The 22,315-nt window shown below is 41.5% G+C and overlaps 1 protein-coding gene across 3 annotated transcripts in view; it reads left to right on the plus strand.

Annotated features, from left to right (window-relative positions):
- The first annotated feature begins 9,374 nt into the window (after window positions 1-9,374).
- gria4b (glutamate receptor, ionotropic, AMPA 4b) overlaps window positions 9,375-22,315 on the plus strand; it is a 153,216-nt gene continuing 140,275 nt past the window's right edge. For all 3 annotated transcript variants that reach the window (XM_069677762.1, XM_069677754.1, XM_069677770.1), the window contains exons 1-2: window positions 9,375-9,625; window positions 16,451-16,609. In XM_069677762.1, the coding sequence (XP_069533863.1) occupies window positions 9,535-9,625; window positions 16,451-16,609 (250 nt within the window). In that variant the 5' untranslated portion in view covers window positions 9,375-9,534. The remainder of the gene's footprint in view (window positions 9,626-16,450; window positions 16,610-22,315) is intronic.

Genomic DNA, 22,315 nt, shown 5'->3' on the forward strand with positions numbered 1-22,315 from the left:
AATGACATAAGTAAGAGGGAAGCAAGTTAAGAATTGCCTTATAAATGGTCAGGGAATGCAATGATGAGTTAGAGCCTTAAAGATTTGTGCTAAACCTCTATGCTCCGTAGTATACAGTAGGAGCACAGGCTCAACATATAGACATGCCGAAGCGAGAGACAAATGATGTTGGTGCTACAAGGAGGAACTGTGAAACAGAGTAAAGGTTGTAGTCATGTGTTACACATTTTCTCAGGCTTTTCAGAACACAGGAAAGTATCATTACAAACCACTTTGGATGCTATTATTTTTTACTTTGTTGTTTCAGAGAGGCTGTACGGTGGTGCAGTGGTTAGCGCTGTCGCCTCACAGTTAGAAGGTTCCTGGCTTAAATCTCGGTTAGGCCTACCGGGTCCAAAGACATGCTCGTTTTGTTGATTTGTGGTGAATGTGAGCGTGAAAGGTTGTCTGTCTCTATGTGTCAGCCCTGGGATGGACTGGCGATCAGGGTGTACCCCGCCTCTCGCCCAATGCTGGGATAGGCTCCAGTGACCCTGAAAAGGATAAGTGGTATATATAATGGATGGATGGATGTTGTTCCAAGAAGTCTGTCCCTAACACCTTATCCTGATTACCAGCTGTCTGCCGTGTCGTTTCTCAATCAGGTCACGAGAAGACTTTTTGACTGCCTAATCTGACACAGTGAGCTTGTTTTTAACTAAATATTGTTTGTCTGAAACAGAAATAAGAGTCTGTTTCCAGTTGGCTTCAGGAGACTGACAGGAGTGTAATGTAATTTCCTCTAAAATCAATTCCACTCATTGTTTAAAGCTGCCACAAGGTTTACATCCATTTAATAAATGCAAAGTACTTTAAAGTACAGTATATTCCTGCCAAAAGTAGCTGACAGTCAGTGACAGCCGGCGTGGTCGGGCCTGAGAGCAGGGATAAGAAAGATAAGGACCCAAAGTCATGGTGACAAACAGAAACCTATCCTCTGATTTGACCTATTGTAGCTTTCCATTTTGTTTCAGTATCTAAGTCCCAATCTGATCACACAGCCGAGTATATATTTTGGAAACATGTCCACATTTATAAGAAGGTCATATAGCCTTACAATCACATCCCTGCGGTTATCAGATTAAACAGATCTTTAGCGCCGAGTTACCTTAAGTGTTAGCCCACTTGCAGCTAGCTCACTTAGCTCAGTCTGTGTTTAAGCAGCTGTCTGATATTTTTATGTTATGTCATTTCAATGGGTCTGTTGCATGGTACAATGATGCAGGTCATAAAATAATATACCTGCATTGCGGATGGATTCCAGCTTTGTTCTTTCACATTTTTCTTTGTCATTTGGAAAACTAGAAAACAGCTGGAACTTGCGATAACAAATGAAGCAGAGGAGGAAACAGCAGGATGGGAGGGTCACTGCCTGCTGCTAATGCCTTCTGTAAAGCTGCTGAAGGATGCTCATGCTACAGCTGAAGTTGCTCCCATGATGGATATAAGGGACTACTGTGAGCATACAAATCAAATTTCCCTCTGAATTGAGCTGAATAAAGACGCATAAAATGGTAATACTGACATAAAGTGCAAGTGCCCCCATTGATCTCCTCCAAATTGACGACATTGTGTTACAGCTGAGTTAGCCCGCTGTTGTAAGGTGATTTTTGCTTCTTCTAAAGAGATCACACAAACCTCAAACAGCAAAAGTGATGGCTACTTGCTCCATTGTGTTCTGAATTCATCACTCAGCTCTTCTCCTTGATTTTGTTGGCATTAGTTTCCCCTCTCTTGTTGTGTTGTCGGCCTCTGCTCGCTCGTTTGTCAGTTGTAACACGTTTAGCTCATTAGCATCACGTGCCTTGCTGTGTGTGTGTCAGGATTAATTTTAGGATTAATTTTCTAAAACAAAGACAAACTGAGGAAAGCCTCTGAACCTCTGCTTGATATGCAAAGGAAGGAAAACACAATGAACTGAGTTTAAAAGCCTAACTGCCAGTGAGACTGATGCAAACGGCTGACATACATCACTGACGTCTTTTCTATATGATGTCGTCTGTGCTGGAATTGCAGCTCCGTGGTAGATTGGGTAATCGGGAAGAAACTGTTTGATATATGATGCAGGAAAGAGATTGCAGTGAATGTTTAAATAAGATTTGTGGTGGTGATGGTAGAGGGTTTGTCACCAGCTGCCTTTATACATTAAGGCACAGTTTGGATAAAAATAGACGCTCTATTGTTTTATACTGTCGCTGAGACAACATGAAACCACGTGTCACATCCCTGCCATCGATACTCCAAAGCAAACCTCTGTCTTACATTGTTTTGTTTTATAAACGGGGTCAAAAATGTGGTATAGCATTAAATTCAAGCTGTAGAGACTTGACTCATACCTGGTTAAATGCTTTGAATTTTCTTTAAAAGTTATTTTTTTTAAGTCAGTCTCAACCTCCAAAATCTGCCCTGACAACTGCATTACCATTTAAGAGAAAATAAATTTGCCTTCCAAAAAAAAGGCTGACAAGATGCTCACTTTCCCTTAAGGAAGTGTCACATCTTAAAGGAAAAGTAGCAAGACCTTCATCTTTGAAAGTTTCCTTTTTATCAACATGGATTTAAGTTGTTCTTGATCATTACAGCCGCAGTTTCAGGACCTGAACAGTACTGATGATACCGTTCTTCTTTCAAGGGTAGATAGCTCGAACAATTGGGCAAAATACACGAAATTAAAAATTCTTGACTGTCTCATTTGCATTTAAAAGATTTCTCATTGTACGGGAGGACAAGAAAATCCCAACTTTTAATACAGTGTTGTGTTGCCTTGAGGCATTCTTTCTACATATTCCGTTAATGATGGACTGGCCAGTTACTGTTACATGTCAGAGGCATTCAAATATCTGTAACCTGCCTTTGCATTGCATTTGACAGAACCCAAAACAGGAGTGTTATTTTAGTGTTTTAGGTAGTAGCAGGTGACGAAATGTAATTCATTTGTGGTCTAAATCTTGAAATACTATAAAAACCTCTTAAAGACCCCCTCCAGTAAAAATCCAGTGTTCAACCTTGTAAACATCTCCATGTGGTGTTCTTCATGTGCTACAAGACATATCAGGGACAACATCAGCAGTCATCTCCATGGCTGGGCCTGTCTGCTTTTAAACTGCAGTGTACCAAGGACAGGCTGAACAACACGTTTTCAGATTGGCAGGTTTGAGACGTCACAAACCTAAGGAGCCAATCCCGTTAATGGACGGGGTGACGCTATGCATATCATTATGTGCAACCTATAGCAACCACTTTGGCGATGGATAATCCAGCTGTAACCGTCATCGTAATTGTTGCAAATTCACTACTGACTACAAACGTTAACGTTACTACTACCAATTACTACATTTCAGGCTAGCTAACTTTCAACGAGTTGCCACTAAACGATGGCAATGACGTGTTTTGTTTTATCTTTACAAGATAGATAACTTGTCAGAGCTGGCGATCTGGACCAAGGTGTATCTAACATTAGCAACACATTAAAGCTGACGTTTCTAACGGTAATGTAACAAGTTAGAGAGCGATACATAAAATACATTACCTTTCTGATACGTCCACTTATATGAACCTCTTCTTCTTCTGAATTGTTTTCCGGTTCAAACATGTTTGGCTGAATTACCCCTCTTTTACCATTTGCCTTTGTGTAGCGTACAGAAGCTAACGTAGCAAAATAGTAAAATCAAAACAAGCATTCAACTTTCTGAGTTTGATAGGCAGAGTCGAAAGTGAACAGGTGCATGGTGAAGGGAGCGGTTGTAAATTTGCATAGTGGGCGGGTGCGATGCAGATTTTGGAATTTTTACAAGGTAATTAAACGTATTTTGCAGAAAAAACATCACACACGATTTATTATTTCAAGCAGTTCTTTTTATATGTCTTAAAACATGACTGGAGCTGGTCTTTAAACATGCATGCAGATGAAACATCTGAAAATGCCCTGATTATTCAGGTTAAAATAGGTCCGGGATAAAACCAACTGAATGGACAAGGATGTATAAAGGCACCCAGAGGTAACTGGATGTGACTAGTGAATCCAGAAAGCTGAATTTCCTTGAGTGTATGTTCTTAATATATTATTTGTACAGTGACTAATGCCTACCGTCCCAAAGCTCTGTCATCACAGTGACATATACCCACAAATTGGCGTGTTTATATTTCTGTTTGTGTACAGATTAAACGAATGAAGACGTTGGTCAGGGTTTTTTTATTTTTATTTGGACACAGCCAGGCTGGCTGCCTTACAAAATGTTAGGTGTCTCTGAATTTAGCTTATCAAAGGATGCCCAGAATCCTGTGAAGGGTTGCTGAGTCATCGTAGTAACTCAGGCTCAAGATTTCAGCACCACGGTCAGCTCCAGTCCCATGTGCACAGTAAAGTCAGTTCAGGCACCGAGTGTGAGTGTTGTGAGTGTGGTTAGAGGTTGATGTTGATTCCTGCGAGGCACGTCTGCATAGCCATTCTTATAGACTGTATATAGGAAGAGGAGGTAGCCACTGTGACGTCCCACAATGCTTTGTGGATTTTTGTTTGAAGCCTTGAATTTGGCGTTTTGTACCAATCCTATTGTTTGATTGTTCTTGCTCTTGATCTTGTCATATACTCTTTTTTAGTTTATTCTTATCATAATGTTCTTGTCAGATTGCTTCTATCCTGGCGCTATAACATACAGCAAATCAAGTTTATTATTGTTTTTGTAATTATATTTTATTATGGGTTTTATTTCAGGTTAGAAATGACCATATTAGATGATGTGGTGGAGCTGCTTATGACACACAATGCTACGACTGACTGACAAGTGTCTTGTCAATCATAGCTAGCCACGCCCAAAAACATGCTCTGCTTTATCCTCAATTTGACTTTACAAACTGAACATCAATTTGTATGGACTAAGATTTAAAGCTAGCGATTGAGACTCATAAGAAAATGTTTAACTGAGGTGGGAAGCAGGCTAATTTTTTCATAGCCTTCTATAAAATTCGACTTATTTTTCCAACTAGTGGATTCTCCCCCTACTGGTCAATAGAAAGAATGCAGCTTTCAGGCACTGGCTTCACTTTTTAAACTCATGGGGGCTACATCCACTTCTCTTTCACCTTATGCTGTGAGTCATCCCTCATTCCTGTCTCACCTGTTTAAACACAGACCTTCTCAGATGGGGAGCAGCTGTTTGGGATTTCTCCCTGCAGCTGGATTCAGACAGTCAGGTTGTCCCTCTGCATGGCCTCTCAGTTCCCCCAGCTCTCGTCTCTTCTTTGCAGCCAGAGCCTAAAACTTCCCTTTTCTGCTTAGTCCCAGAGATCTTTTAGGACTTTTGCTGACATGAAGCCAGTGTCTCCCAGGAAGTGCTCATAAAGCCATAGCAGCCAACTGCCCCTGGAAAACTTCCTGTACTGCAGCTCCTCTCTGGCATTCTGCCTCCAGTTCAACATGCCCCAACTGTTTTGCTTCATATGCTTCCGGGATGCCTCCTTTACAAGGACATGTCAGCTCGACTTACAGGACACGCTTCTTGGAAGATGTCAGGTCTCAATGCGCTAGTGGTGGTCAGTAGGGAACCTCAGCTGCTTGTCTAGGTTTGGTCTCATTGACAGGTCTGTTATCAAAAGTCCAGAAAAGTATTTTCCAGTGTTTTTATGAAGTTGAGGGCTGAAGTGAAAAGGCTAATCAGTTGCAACAGAATTACTCACTTTAACACAGATTTACATGACATTTTTCACACTCCTAAAATAGAGTAGCTTCTTTCTCGTCATTATATATCTGCATAAATCGAAAGATGTCTGATTTAATGGGTTTTGTGTTCAGGCGGCCTCGAGACAATAAAAACAAGCATTTTGAAAAGTGTATGTAAATATTTGATATCCACTGGAGATGAACTGACTGAATCTTTCTACTACGTTTTGTTGTAAAACCTTAAACCTTGAGCTTTTTGCTCATCATCCTTGAGTGCTACCAAGGTAAATATTTTCAGGGAGATTTTCGCAAATTCCCCTGAACTTCAATAGGTAGATGAGTACTTTCTCTGACAGTCCACGGAGGACTTTCTGTGCACTGAGAGAAACAAACAAAGCTTTAAAGAAAAGCTGAACTCAGCTTGAAACCCTTTTTGGTCATAGTTTTATGGTATTTATTTTGCCCATATACAATATATAAAGAATAACATTTATAATGACTTTGCATCATAGACGAAAAGATGGACGACATGACAGCTCTCTAAAAGTGAAGCCAAAACCTCTCTATCGCCCCCTGCTGACTGGCTGCAGTATAGGTCATAAAGCCCGCCTCCTCCATGTTAACAGATGTGACATGAGAAAACTATAAAAACTATAAAATCAAAATACACACCTAATAAATGTTTCTCAAACATGGTTTCTGACATTATAGTTAGTTCTTATCATGCTCATTTATGTCCAAGTGTTCATTTTTCTGACAAGTTTACCTTTAATTAGTTATTTGATGATTGACAGCTCTGTTGACCAATACGGCTCCTGCAGCAGATCTGTTCCGGGTTAGCAAAGTGGAGGAAGAACGGCGAGAGGAAACGTAACTAAAACAATCACTACAGTCCAACACAAGAAGCTGTTCTGCTGTTAAATACACCGACGTGTTGGGTCTTTGCTGTTTTTTTCGGTAATTTAATTGTGTGTTTGGTTAGCGGAAGTGGCTACGACAGCTCCACCCATTGATCTCTACTGCGCAGCTCTGGCAAAATGATATTAAATCCGTTTCTCTGTACATCGGCAGGTTTTTCGCAAGGGTGTAGATAAAAGGAGTCTTTATTGATCTCTGAGGGGAAATGAGACTTTTGAAGAAGCAAATATAATTGGATACAAAAAGAAAACAAACCTGAGTATGGAAGTTTATTCCTGACCTTGGGAACAGCATATGCAACAAATGAATGTAAGATAAAAAGCCTTTTAAGCGCCTCTCATGGTCTGTTGGATAGTGTTTCAGAAAATGAGTTTGACAGGAGCATTGTCCAGAAGTGCCAGCTGCTTTAAAGCTCCAACCCACGGAGAGCAGAGATGCTTTCGAACCCTTTGTGAATCTGAGCTGAATTTCTTTTTAGATATCTCATCAACATCAATATGATTTTATGTAGCAAGGTTTCTTTTAATTGGATTCAGGAGTGTTTAACCTCCCATTTATTTGTAGAGAGAGCAGCCTTTCTTGTTGAGTCGCCGACTGAATTAGAATTTTTTTCTCTCAAAGAACATGTGCCCCTCCACTTTAATCCACTGTTATTTTGTATTCCAGCACGCCTGAGAGCTGAAGTTTTAGTAATGTGACCATACTACAAAACCAGCAGAGCTTCACCTGAAAGCAGCTTCACTTTATCCCACAGTTTCTGCTATAACTGAGACACAACCAATGGCAAAGCAGATTTTACGAGTGAAACATTAAAGTTCTAATCTCGAAGATCTCAGTTTCGTTCTCTTTGGTGGCACCTATGTCGATAAACAGTAATTGCGGGAGCACACTTCCCAGATATCCAGACAGTGCTGCATGTGTGACGTCCACGGTTGGCTCCGGTTGTAACTCTTGTTTTTCCTCGCTGACGGTCGCTTTCCTTTTTAGACTGTTTGCTTCATCTGAGCGTCGAGTTTGTTTCTTTTTCTTTGGATTTTCACTTATCTTTGAAGTTGTATCTGTAGTCATCGATCTTTTCTTTGTTTGTTCAGCCATAGTAGATTACTGTTTACTCGCAACACGTGCAGAGACCAGAAAAGCAGCCGCTTAGCTCCGCCTACCCTCTCTGACAGACCAACCACTGCTGGGTGATGGAAAGTCGCCCCAGACACCCAGTCTGTAACACTGCAAATGAAAAGGCTTTCATCAGTGGGCCATAGGCTCAATCACCATTCTGTTAGCTCTTTTTGCGATAGATGGTGACTTAACGCACATTTATTTCAATGAAAATCTTCAAGATTACTACTCTAACACACAAAGTCAATGCATATAGATACACTTAGCAACAATCCAAGTAAGCAAAACCATTGAGAAGGACATACTGGCTGCAAATGAATATTTTTGGGTCAAAACCACGTCTGTAGCCATATTGCACATGTACGTAAAATGTGCTCTGCCTTTAGTCCAAACACAACATTAGTCACTGCAGAAATAATTTCTGAAATTACTTACTGGAGACAAACTGAAGAGATGATGCTGACTGACAACAAACCATCAGCTTGAGGGCATAGTGCAATTTTCTTGTGGCAAGCTTAACCGTTTCCCCTTGTTTTGCAGTCTTTATGCTAAGCTAAGCTAGCCATTCCCTGACTCTTGCTTAGTACTTATCATTCAGATGTGGTATATTTTACACTGAGGTGTGTTTCTGTTATTTAGTCTTCCACCATTGACGTCCTCACAGCCGATGTAGGTGGAATGATGTCATGGCCTAAACTTGCGAACTTTCTTGGTTCCAGCATCTAGTGGCCCTTAGAGGAACTGCAGCCAGGGATCTATCTGGCTCTAATAAGCCTGGTTGAATTGCTGGAGACACATTAATGACTTGTGTAGATTTATCTTTGTAGAGAGCTGTTTTTGCTGCAAATTATAATCATATTGTGGCTGGTCTGACCAAGAGTTTAGGTAACTGTGTCCTCAAATGATTTGTGTGTGTAATTCCCCATTTAAATTACAACACTGGAAAATCAAGCTATAAATTAGTGTTGTTCCATGTATTTATTTATTCAATGGGGTATTTGTTTAATGCACATAGCCTACTTGGAACCTAATGACACAATGCACGCTGCTATTATAGTAAAAAATGATAAATTGGGATATTAGGCTGCAGCGTGGAGCCATTTTAATCCCACAAAAGGAAGGAAAAATATAATTTTACGGACAATATAGATTGTAGCTTGCCCATATAATCCTATTAATTGGCAATTAATGCATTTTAAATGGCACCTTTTAGAGCCAGTGTGCAGAATAATTAAGCATGAAGGTTAGAGAATAGAGCTTGTATTAAGAGTTAAGAGCATTTATCTGTAATAATTTGTCACACTGTCAGCCATCACTCACTGCAGATTTTCCTCTGGAAGTTTGGGTGTTAAACGAGCTCCGAGGACTTTCTGATCGGACTGCCCGCCGCCCCTCCTGCCTGCTGCCCCGGTCGCTCGCTCGGGTAAAAGGCGCATGTGTGTTATAGCTGTGATGTGAGTTGAGCCGCATCCAGACGCACTGGCCGCCGCTGGCTGATGCTGCCCCCCTCTACCCCTCCTCCCCCTCTCTCTCTCCTGTCTCTCATCTCCTCTTGGTGGTGTTGTGCGCAAAATCTCCAGCGCCGGACGGACGGACGCAGTTTGACGGCACAAACGCGCGGCTCTGCGGGGGGAAATATCCAAGAAAAAGAAGCCATCCAAAGCAGACATGGATATTTAACGGGCATTTCAATTATTTTTTCTATCTCTTTGTTTTTTTTCCAACCCCGTGATGTTGCTTTTGCCCCGGGGGTGTTAATTAAACCTGCTCGATGTCTCTCATCAGTTTATAACCGAAACAAAATGAGGATTTCTTCTCGCGACTGGTTTCTGTTGATGTTCTCGGGCTTCTGGGGACTGACGATGGGTGCTTTCCCGAGCAGCGTTCAGATCGGTGAGTGTGAGACCTTAATGTTCATCCCGGGCACAGAATGAATCATGTGGATGCATCTGTGGACGTCCTGCATGCTGCCATTTAACACCTCAGCACTACTCAAAGTGGAGATTTCTTGCGCAGTCTTATTTTCTTTTTCTTCTTCACATGCAAACCGCGTTGTTGCCTCTGTTGACGCTGTGCATGTTTAACACACACACCTAATGCGCTTTGTATCTGCAGGCTAGAGTGTGTATCCCAGTGCACTCCGCCACTGCAGCAGATCAGAGCAGCAGAAGTGTGTGTGTATGTGTGTGTATTCCCTATGCAGGCTGCCTGTGCATTGACTGCTGTTATCACTCTCGCAGACCCGGGTCCTCACGCTGCACTAACCCTCTGTGCCTCGGTCCCCACAGGCCTCCCAGCTCCACTCTTTCCTCTGTTTTCCCCCCAGTTTGACTCTTTTAAAACCAACATGAGCATGTTTTTTCCCCCCAACAACTTAACAGTGTTTATCGAGGGAGGGAATAAAAGATGATGGATTCATGGTTTTCATTTCACTAGCAGGCAGATTGACTTGGTTGATTTAAAGGCAGGGAATAAAAAGAAGGGCAAACTGTGACCTCCAGTTGTTGATCATCACAACCCTCCCAAAAAAATCAATCATCAGAGAAGCAGTCATTCATGATTTTTCCTTTCAAAATCTTTCCCCCTCAGAAATGAATTGTTTTTAAAGCCTGATTAACGTGTAAAACCTGCAATTTCTGCAATCAAGCAGACTTTTTTCGTGCTTCACCGTCCCCTACACGCCTGCTTGCAGAGTCGAGGCACATCAGAAACGCTGAGGCTGATGAAAAATGACAATCTGTTCAAATGATTCTCCTTGTCCTTTTATATCAATGTGATACTCGAATCCCCGGCCCCCTCCAGGGAGGTGGGAGGTCAGAGGTCAGGGTCTGTTACAGAACAGCACCCCTGCAACTGGGGACGCTTGATATGGGTGGGGGGTTTTAACCTGCATGTGTGCCATCATGCTAAAGTAATACATGCTGCTGATTTGAGCCAAATGCTTGTGAATGTTTGCTGAATAGTTTCTCTGCTATTTCAGACAGTTTCCTTATTTTTTCCAAACTATGACCACCGCTTTTGGCGTTGTTTGCAGGCGCTGATAGCACACATGCTTGTACCTGTGTCTTCATGTTTCCCATCAGCCCTGTAATTGACCTTTGGGAGTGTAATCTACAGTGCCAGTGTTTTCCTCACCCACAATAATTAATTTAATACATTATATAGCTTGTAGCCACCACATCACATCAGTCCTCAGTGAGGGCAAACACATCTCCAATCAACACTCATCAGTTTCAAATAATCACAGAAAAATCCACACTTATTAGCAGAGGGAAATTTGCAGTGTACACATGCATGCGACACAAATGTGTGCACAAATACAGTCCTGGCAAACATGTTCTGCAGCTGCAATGGATATATTCTAACAGCACTGAGAATTATAGATCCACCTTTTCATGCATTCTTGTCTCATTTGTTCCAGTGTCTTTAGAGTCTCATGAGGCTTCAGCCAGTCCCAGCAGCATTATGTGGAGGGTGGGGTGGGGGGATTGGCAGGAAGTCAATCTATAACCAAAAAAAGCAAATAAAAAAGCCTTCAAGTTCCAAGTCACTCTAAAAGGTCTTTCAGAGTTCTGCAAAGATTCACAGCTTCTCTTTTAGCGATCTTGTGTCGCTTATGAAATAGATCCTAACATCATCTCAGCAGCCAGGCATTGTGTGTGATGTAAACTCTCTTACGGCTGAGACTCTGCAGAGGTTACTCACTGAGGTGACGTGTTGCCAGATTCTTACAGCTACTGAGATCAGTTACATCAGCACACATGGAGACTCCAATTCCACCTGGTTTTAATGTGCTGTGTGTACCTGGTATCTTATTGGGATAAGGACTAACAGACATTACTGTAGGTTTAAATGCATCGAGAAAATAGCCGTCAGCATTCACCAGACCACATCCGAGGTTAGAAAACGTTCACCTTACTGCACCTCTTCCTGCTGTCTCAAGCTGCTTATCAAAAAACTGCAGACAACACCGTCTTTGGAAAAGGAAAAATAAATAGAGGCCAGGCAGCATCAACTCTTCCTCATGCCCACCGTACACTAGAGGACTTTGAAAAGGCTTTTAGAAGACTAAAGTCTCTAGAAACATCCTCTCATATTTAAAAACAATGTGTCATAAATCAGTTTTTACTTACTCACCATAAGATTATGTTTAAAGACTGGGGATCTCACAGGGGCACTATTTACTACAGCGAGATTCCTTTTGAGGTTATTTCCCTGCTCCTGTTTGAGAAGTACACAAAGAAAAACTGAATGAACAGGCAGCTTATGCCCCGAGCTGTCCTTGTATGTTTTTAGTGGTTTGTTGGAAACCCATTATTGGTCACATTTTTGCACCTCTCCATTAACCCCAGCTGCTAGAGAGTCTAATTTAATATAACACTAATATGTTTGACTTGAATGGAGTGGCAAGATACGAAAAAAAAGACAGCTTGGGCGGAGTTATGGAACTCTGAATTTTATTCAGACATTGGAAAATTGTCTGCCACAGAAAAATGTCATGAATCCATTTGGTGTAAAGCTAGCATAAAGGCCTGATCAGACAGAACACGTATTAGCAGCTGGGGGCGGCATTGTTGTCAATGAGAGGGACGCTTTTTGCGTGCTGGTTTTGCGTTGCAGAGTGCCTCACGTTTCTCTGCTCTGTGTGCCTCATGTTTTTGAGGAAACGCTCTGAGCGCCTCAAGTTGAAAAAACTTCAACTCAAAGCAGAAAAGCGGCCAACGTCATTGCCGTTTTTTCTGATTGTCCAATCAGATGAAAGGAGAGGCGGGTCTTCTGTTAGTTCACACTATAAAACGGTTAGGTTAATGACAGCTAATGATTCGGTGGTTGCCTTAACAACAGTAGAAAAAAAAGGCGCAGCAAGCTGCTCCTTTTTATCAACCGTAGGCTTCAACAAAAAGGCCTCGCGTTTTACAGCCTGCAAAACGCTCTCTGTCTGATCGGACCCTAAGACTCCTGAAATGCCGCGAACATGACGGTTACATTACCAACAGACAAATCAGTGTACTGGCAAGCTTCTCCACTGGCATTGGCCCTTGTCACATTTCGTAGCTCTAGCCTTGTTAGCAAGACGGTTGAAAAGTAGCCTATAGATACAGTTGCATGGTGCCATCTGCCATGTGACCTTCACCTTGCAGATTGTAGTAGCCCCTCGAGGGTATAACGCATTGCTTCCCTCAACTTTAGTTGTTTGAAAAGTCAGCCATACTCTACCTGCCTAATTTGAATTTAAAGATGAGATGACATTGCAGGCAGAGTTAAGAAAAACACTTACAATACCAGTGCCTTTAAAGGCCAGATGTCATCATCCACAGAGTGTATACCAGGTGGAAGTGGTGTCAAAAACAAACAGGCGCTTTGGAGCCACAAGAGTCTTGTTTTTGGCAAACCATATGGCGTTTATGAAACTTCAAAGTCTGCGGCGCCTACAGTGAATCTCATTTTGCGTAACATCTAGCAGAAGGGAAAGTCAGAGCTGAGTAAGTGGGATTTAGGTCAAAGCTTTATTTTATCCTGATTTAATTAGCAGTGGAGATAAGTGTTGAAATCTGGAATGTGTAAAGGGCATTCCTTCTGATTGGTGGCCAAGATCATCAAACTGTTCACACTATTCTTTTGGTAAATCAGGAATCAGCAGCTCCCTGTGAGCATTCGGTAGCAAGCGTGAGTCAATGGGACATAAAACCATCAGTGTGGAAATAATATGAGAACAGCTCCAGTGCACTATTTTTGCTGTGTTTATGCAAAAAGATGGAAGGGATTTACATGAAATGGCAAAATAAAGGAGTAAAATATTCTGAGGTTTATCTTTGAAAGAGGTCAGCCATAAAAGGAACACGCTGGCATTTTGCTTTAAATGACATTTACACATTATCCCAGAAAATACAGCCTGAAGTTTTTCAAGATGAAGATTTTCAAACGTGAAACAAACTGCTTCGAACCTTAAACACTGCTGACATTTGCACAATCATGAACGACATCATCAGGATCTTTATATGTGAATTCCACTGAAAGAAAGAAAAAAGAAACCGTGACTGAAATCTTATCTGTGATGCTGAACTGATTCTGACACTGGAGCTGCTCATACGTGAAAACCTGAATGAAAAGCTGCGTTGATAAAGAAGTATATATGGAGAATCTTACCATTTTTATCTGCTTGCATTGATATGAAACAAAGGTGATTCACATGCTAATCGGACTGCATCCTATATCATCACAAAGCCTAATGGTGCTATGAGTCATGAGATGCTATACGACAAGATTAACACAGAATTGCCAGTGATAGGATATTGGCAAAGTGATTTACCCAACCAATATCGGCCTTTTATTGCATTTCATATAATGTCAGGGCAGTTGTGTTTGCCTCTGATATAATGGAGGTTCCTCTCTGACCACAGCTATTTAAACAGTCTGTGAATCCGCAGTAAACTTTGGTAAAAGCTTTTAAAAGGACGTATTGAGGTTGTCCTAAGCGAAATAAAGAACATCAGGCGCTAGTTCAAAAGCCTGATGGGAATATTTGTGGGACATGGGCCGCGGTTTCCATTAACCAAGCTCATGCTCCTCCCAAACCTGGACAAGTAGTTAACCTTAACATACTTGGTTTTTTTTTAAACACCAAAACCCAATGTTTCCACTAGCCGTTGCCATGTACATTAGCATGTAGCATGGGTCTAGGGATGTTAATGTCAGTTGGTCCATCACTTTTGCCAAGGCTCTAATATCTAAATAACTATTGCATTGATTGCCACGAAATTTGGTGCAGACATTCATGCTCCCAAAAGGATGAATCCTAATGATTTATGTGCTCACCTGACTTTTCTCGAGTGCCACCAGCAGGTCAGTTGAACATCTACAGGGTGCATTGATGCAAAATATGGCAGCGACAACGACCGTTCCCGGAGGATGTATCCTACTGACTTTGATCCTGTGACGTTTCCTCCGTTGCTATCAGCAGGTTGACATTTTTCCTTCATAGAGAAATGGCTCAACAACAATTGGATGGATTGCCGTGACATTTGGCACAGATGTTGATGGTTCCCTCTGGGTGAATTGTAATAACTTTGGTGACCCTCTGGCTTTTCAATATGAACCATCATCAAGTCAAATATCAATTTGTTTATTACAAAACATGCGCAAAGACACTAATCACCATTGGATGTACTTGTGTTTGGTGCTAATCAGCAATTGCTAGCGTGATGAAAAGGTTAATCTGATATGTTGAACATTGTAAAATCATCCTTCTTAACATCAGCATGTTAGCATGGTTTTGTCAGCATGATCACTTGTGGCCATAAAACAATCAATGGGTTAGGGTGCTCTTTTAATGTCTTTAAGTTTTGTGTGTAATCTTGTGTTTGTTTGAGGGGTGGGGAATGTATTTTGTACTCTGTTGTGTTAAATGTTAAATGGGCTGTACTTATATAGCGCTGTTCTAGTCTTGCGACCACTTAAAGCTGCTTTTACACTTCATGCCACATTCACCCATTCACACGCCCATTCACACACTGATGGCAAAGTGCCAATCTCCAATCCGATCTATGCCCGTTCATACCGGATGGCTATTCCACGGGAAGCAATTTGGGGTTCAGTGTCTTGCCCAAGGATCGAACCCCCAACCTTCCAATTGAGAAACGACTTACTCCACCACTGAGCCACAACCGCCAATGTCTATGTCTTCCTCATATTTTGTTTTTTAACTTACCTGCCCAGGGACTACGGGTGGAAAAAGGGACTACTGGTGTAAAAGAGCTATTTGCTAAACCCTGGTGCAATACATCTCTTGTTGTTTTATATAAGGTTAATGTTCTTTGAACATTGTCCCTGCTCAAAAAAAGAAACAGAACACAACATGTTCAGAGTTGGCATTTAGCTCAAGGCACTGCTGCTTACAGAGCTGCTAGCCTGGCTTTAGACTCTAAGTCCTGCTTTAATCAAAACCACAATCTCTCCTGATGTTTAATTAAGTATGTTTGTGCTTTAATCAAAACAAACCAAAGCCAAAGCAGTGGCAGATAAAGTACAATCTCAAACTCACACTTGACCCTGATAACATCTGTGATAAACATATACAACCTCCTATGGCCTTCTTCAGCCAATTAAAGTTGTTCAGGTGTCATAAATGGAGGAAAGAGCAAAACTGTTGATATTGGTTTTAGAGCAGAAAACGCTCAGATAGAATATCTTACGTTACTCTGTGGTTTGGTGGACTTGTTGCCCATATTAGTCCTCTTCTGCTTCTCCAGTCAGGACCTCTGAGGAGGCTCCCAGTGCCCCACAGCATGGGGAGAATATTTTCCCCGAAAGATGTACACAAATCACGTGGTTTCAGTGTTCAGTGAAAATTGGTCGATCTTAACTCAAAAACTACTAAATTTCCCGCAGGGACAATAAATATTAAGACTCAGTCTGATCAAAATGAGGGCTTTAATATCCGTATATTCTCTTGGAGAAGTGTTTGAGAACCTCTGTTATAAATATTGTATCCCCTTTAACAAATTGCTCTTTCTGGCTCTTAAAATCCCATTTGTGTTCAAACAATTGAAAATCTGCAGAATGTTAAAGCAGTTTTATTTCATTTGATTCATGTCTCTGTTCTCGTCAGCAATAATTGAACTGTCTTCGGTAAGATTGTGGATTCTTCTCAGGCGCTCTTTATTCCCCTCGCACCTCATCAGACCTGTGTCTCTGTGTTTCTCCCCGCTCTCTGTTCAGGCGGTCTGTTCATCAGAAACACTGATCAGGAGTACACCGCCTTTCGTTTGGCAATCTTCCTGCACAACACCAGCCCGAACGCCTCGGAAGCCCCGTTCAACCTGGTGCCTCACGTGGACAACATCGAGACGGCCAACAGCTTCGCCGTCACCAACGCCTGTAAGTCACCCACACCGCTTCACGATGTGTCCGTGCATTAAAGGGGTTTATTATTCAAGTGAATGAGGAAATTATGTTCGTGTTCGTGGGGTCACCAGACCAGGGTGTCACCAAGACACATGAACAATATTGGACTATTTTATAAGAGTAAAATTGTACTCAAAAAGTTAAAGGAATAGTTCCACATTATTTTGTAGTAAAAGGAGCTGGAGATTGGACATTTAACTACCTCTAAAACCATAAATCACCATTTTTACACCACTGTTGGTGCATGGATTCAACAACCAAAAAACATGTCAATAAGGGAGCTTTAAAGATGTTTTCAGGAGGAGACTAAATGTTTCCCCCCGGCTATAGGCTTAGCACTGAGCTAGGCTAATCACATTCAGACTCCAGCTCCGTACTTACAGACAGACGTGAGATTCAGATCGATCTTTTGGTCTCGTTTCGAGAAAGAAAGCGAAAGAAAGCATCAATTCCACAATGTTGAAATATATAATTTAATTGCAGTAGTCTGGGTTCAGAGAGCATGACTAGAAAGAGGTCTGAAACACAAGAAGTTGGATGATCAGACATGTTTTAAACAGACACTTGTGGTTAGTCAAACTTATATGCGAGATAAAACAAACGTGAAATTGATACCCAATCAAAGTGTTTGTTGGAAACATGCTTCACAGTGTGCTGGTTTAGACTGCTCTGTTGGACCTATTTTTGCGATTTCGCCATTTACCTCCATTTCAGCAATAGTTCTAATGAGTTAAAAGTTATCGTAATGGATAGAAATAATGTTCAAAGTAAGTAAATAAGACCCAGTGTGTATGAAACTGGAATTATCCTTTAAAATTTGGACACTTTATGGCTGTATCATGTTGAAAAAGCATTATTTTAAGAAGTGAAACCGGGAACAGCTGCAGATGTAAGAGTGATGACAGGAACAGGAAAACGTGTTAATGGTAAACTCATATAATGTGTGTAATCCCAAAAGTAAATGCTTCAAATGACACATAAGTGACACATATGTAGGCCAGACACATCCTGCCAGTCAAACAGCTCATTGTGTGTGTGTGTGTGTGTGTGTGTTTGATGCTGCGTAATTGTACATGTATGTGTGTGATGATGTTGCAGTGCAGCTGTGTCTGTGAGTATCTGCTGGTTCACATCTGATCTGAGAGCACAGTGGAAACGCTGAAGGGGACAGCAGCTGTAAACACACAAACTACAATCACACACTCTGCCTCGGTTAGATCTCCTAACAGTTGTAGTCAGTGTTTTTTTTTTTTGTGATGATCCCGGGGGAAACATCCTCTCTGTCTTTCTTTCTTTTAGTTTGTGTGTGTGGCCTTGTGTGTGTTGGGGGGGGGTTTCCCGCAAAGACCATAAAACACTGTGGCCTGATGTCTTCTGCTATCTCTGGTGTGATCTGGTGTTAGAAAAATCAATGGCTAAATTAAGCAGAGAATGAAGTGCTGTTATGTTTGTTTGGCAAGTGAGGGGGTGTAGTGCGTGCGTGCATGTGTGTGTGTGTTGCGAGTAAGAGATGTCAAATTTTCACATTCGGGGATCAGACTTGGAGAAGAAGCATTTTGAGGTATTAACTCTACTTTTTAGTTTTACATTAAAGTGAAAATCCGGTGTTTAACCATGTGGTGTTTCTCATGTGCTACAAGACATATTAGGGACAACATCAGCAGTCATCTCCATGGCTGGGCCTGTCTGCTTTTAAACTGCAGTGTACCAAGGACAGGCTGAACAACTCGTTTTCAGTTTGGCAGGTTTGAGATGTCACAAACCTAAGGAGCCAATCCTGTTAATGGACGGGGTGATGCTGCGCATATCATTATGTGCAACCTATGGCAACCACTTCGGCGATGCGCGAGCCAGCTGTAACCGTCATCGTCATTTTTGCAAACTCACTACTGACGACTAATGTTAATGTTACTACTATAATTACTACATTTCAAGCTAGCTAAGTTTCAACAAGTTGCCACTAAACGATGGTAGAGATATGTTTTGTTTTTGCGACGGAGGGGCGCTTGGAAATTTTTATAGTGGGCGGGGCCTATGCAGATTGGGCAATTTTTAATGCGGGAGATGCATTGGGAGGATTTTTACAAGATAATTTAATGTATTTTGCAGAAACAAACATATCAGACACAATTTGTTATTTCAAGCAGAGCATTTTATATGTCTTAAAACATGACTGGAGCTAATTCACCCAGTTAATCTTTAAATTACACCAAAGCAACAATATTGTCCAAAAGTCAGATTAAAAGTATGCCAAATTAACTATTAGCAGTTCCTGTTTGTGATATACCCATGGATGTACAGTCAAGGGTCACTGAATTTCTCTGATACTGAAGAAAACGTAAACATGTTGTTTTTTTTAAGGCAACTTCTGTTATGGGAGTTATAAAGAGCGTTTTTTTCCCATAAGATTTCTAAGTGGATTTATGGACGTTTGGACACAAAAGATGATGATATCCTTGGAAAGTAAGAGTCACTTTGACTTTAAAAGGCATATCATGTCTTTGTTTCCACTCCCTGTGGTTTCAAACCTCTTATTCACACAGTAAATGTGAATATTTTCCATCTGCTGATTCTTGCACTTCTTCAAGCTGTATGACAGGTACTTGAGGGACATGGCATTGTGCACCATTACATCACACAAAAGGTCTGTCTTCCTCCTGCAGCCTTATATTTGCTTTTCTCTGCTGGCATCATTGGAAACATTGAACCCATGCTGACATAAGCATTTACTCCAGCATTAACCTTTCCTAAATGAAACCGGTGTATCTGTACGGTTCGGCCGATTAATGACCTCTAAAATGAAATTAGAGAACATGACGCTGTATTGATCTCTGTTGGGGAAATGGGTTACGCCAGCAGCATACAGAATAATGCAGAGAAAATAGAACAAAGTAGGTTATAGGCACAAGAATGGAATAGAAAATGAGCAATTAAAACAGTTGCAGGGTAATTTATACTGTATATATGCAGTCATAAATAATCAGCTGACAGTAGCAGGGTTTTTAAAGTGTGTGTAAGAGCCTGAGAAGTGGTGTGGTTTGAGTTTGTTTGATTATTTAAGGATAACCTATACATAACCGTAATGAGCTACACCCAAACTTCCTCTGCCTGAAGATTCTTTATGAGCTCCTAAAAACTGTTTTATAATTTGCATAAAAGCAGCTCCTCTGTGGTAATATGAGACCCAGGCTGCTGAATCGGAAACATCTTCATTCAATAATCCTTTGAATTTGCTTGTATTTCACTTGCAAGGTTACACCGCCTTCGAAACGCCTTCATTTTGTGCTCACCGGGTCAATACAGACTCTGGAATGAGGCAGTGAGACAGGAAACGGCTGTTAGAGGAGCTTACAATAACCGATGCAATGAGACGAGAGCAGCAGTTGTCTTGTAGAATAGAAGCCTGGGTGGGTGTAAACTGTACATTTCAGAAAACTATGGGATTTTTTACCTCCAGTCTAATGGCTGCACAGTCACAGGAAGTGTGTCTGCAGTGCATTGATTGGCCAAAGCCAAATCAGAGCAGAATTACATGAGCCAATCAATGGCTCTGATAGCTCAGGGCCAGCGGGGAATCTGAGATCGAACCGCATCGCTTGTATTCACCCCCACGCTTTGCATTTCCCAGGGTCTTTATGCCTTTTCTCCTCCTCGGCCCCCTTGTTTCGCTCCATTGTCGTCGGCCCTGAGATAATGGTTATGAATAGGCAGCGTTACCATGTGACGTTTAAGGGCATAGCGTACATTTGGGAAGCGGAGATGAGAGAAGGAGCTAATTTGTGAAGAGAGATTAGGCCATTCAGCGGCTCGGCGCGCGGCTGTCAGTGAGGCTGATGGGGATAATTGGTGGGAGGACGGGGACAAATGTTGTTGTATGTTCCCATTGTCCCATTGATAATCTTTCTGTCGGCCGAGACACGCCGATAAATTCTGTTTCACATGTTTGATTAACTGGAAAGTCTCCAGATTATTCCCACTTATTCCCACTGTTACCAGCATCCCACTGTGATTTAAAGCCACTAAGGACGCCTATCTTTCTTGGTTATCTCACAACTTTCAAAGGTCATAATGTTCACACAGAAGTCTAATATATCAGGATCACGTGACTTGTGACACCCTGGTGTAATTAGCCTTAACAAATGGTCACGACATGAGTGATCCTCTGTGTGCGGTCGTATTCAACATTTCCCACACGCTGAGGATTTATATCTGGTGCTTAACTCTGTGGAGCAAATTGGGCTTCTGCTAACAAATGGTGAAACTGGAATAGTTTGTCTTTCACAAAGGAATTATCCCAAGATATGAAAATGCATTAATTTACTTGATTATAAGAAGATAACGAGTGCAAAACATTAGAATTATATTTAACCTTTCATGCATTAAAGCACCATATTTTACTCAGTTTAAAATAAAGATTAGTTTTGTTAAACAAGCAGAAATTTGTCCTACTTTGTGTAACCTTGCGAGGTGAATTAAGCTTCTTTCAAATGTGGATTATTACAACAGCTAGTGGAGCTTATTTTTCAGTCATTGTCAATTAAAACATTGCAGAAGAAGAAGCATCGAAATGACGTAATAAAAAGCGCCCCAGTGTAACCTCAGGCAGTGGAAACATGTAGTACACAGGATGTAAACCTGGCTTTATGTATAGATGTGAGGAAGGTTAAGGTCTCCTCGTGGCTCCACACACATTAGACATTTTTGTCTGCTGCTACAAATACGCTTCATGCACGTCATGGTTTATTCATAAAGTCTGTTTTCATTGCACTTTGCTGCATTTCGTTTTTATAGATACACCAACTCCGCCACCTCAGACAAGCATGAACAGGTCTTTGCTGTACTCTGGCTTTTCTGTTCAAATTTACAGTGTTTTCATCAAGGTTTGTTGTTAAAACAGGCCCTTTTTTCACAGCAGCACATGGCTCATCAAAACTGTTAATCCAGATCATGTGTTAATTTTGGCAGCTATTTTAGATTTAGTCTTAAGGTGATTTTCGAACAAAAGTACCAGGAGCTTTTAGTTCCAGGAACTTCTCTTCAAGGAACTAAATGGTTCCTGTGGCCCGTTGTTGTTGCGTTTCCACAGCAGCCTCAAGTCCCGGGATGATCATGCAAATCAGGCCAACGACGTATGAAGAAGCACTAAAAGCAACTGCACTACGCCGCCAGTCCAGTAGGTGGTGGTAATAAGAAGATGAAGGCCATACAACAAAGATGGCGCTGTTTTTGATGGATAGCGATGAAAACAATGAGCGTGCAGCTGCAGTCTTTTAAACATGGCGGGTGAAATAAAACGCTGCGAGTACTTGACCAATCAGAGACGATCAGCACTGCAGGCCCCGCCCTGAAAGTTTGTGGACCTTTGGAAAGTACGTACCCCCAAGCAGGCACTTTTCAGGGGGTAAATCAATTTCCCCGGAACTAAAATTAGACCCTGGTTCCAGCTATCGAAACGCACCTTTAGTCTTCAGATGAAAATGCTTATTAGTTTTAGCCACATTTAAGTTATTTTACCCTTTATAGTTTTAGTAGTTTTAGTCGGCGGAAACTCACAACATTTTAGACATTACTTTTAGTCTCTCTTGAGAAAATATGACCCCCTGTCCAGTCTCTCTCTTCTCGTTTTCCAACCAGGTTACCCAGTTCCAGGAATTAATTGCTTTTATGTTGACAGACTGA

The sequence above is a fragment of the Semicossyphus pulcher genome, unplaced genomic scaffold (genome assembly GCF_022749685.1).
Source record: "Semicossyphus pulcher isolate SPU_LCO1_2020_fin unplaced genomic scaffold, fSemPul1.0.p SCAF_10, whole genome shotgun sequence".
NCBI classification, from domain to species: Eukaryota; Metazoa; Chordata; class Actinopteri; order Labriformes; family Labridae; genus Semicossyphus; species Semicossyphus pulcher.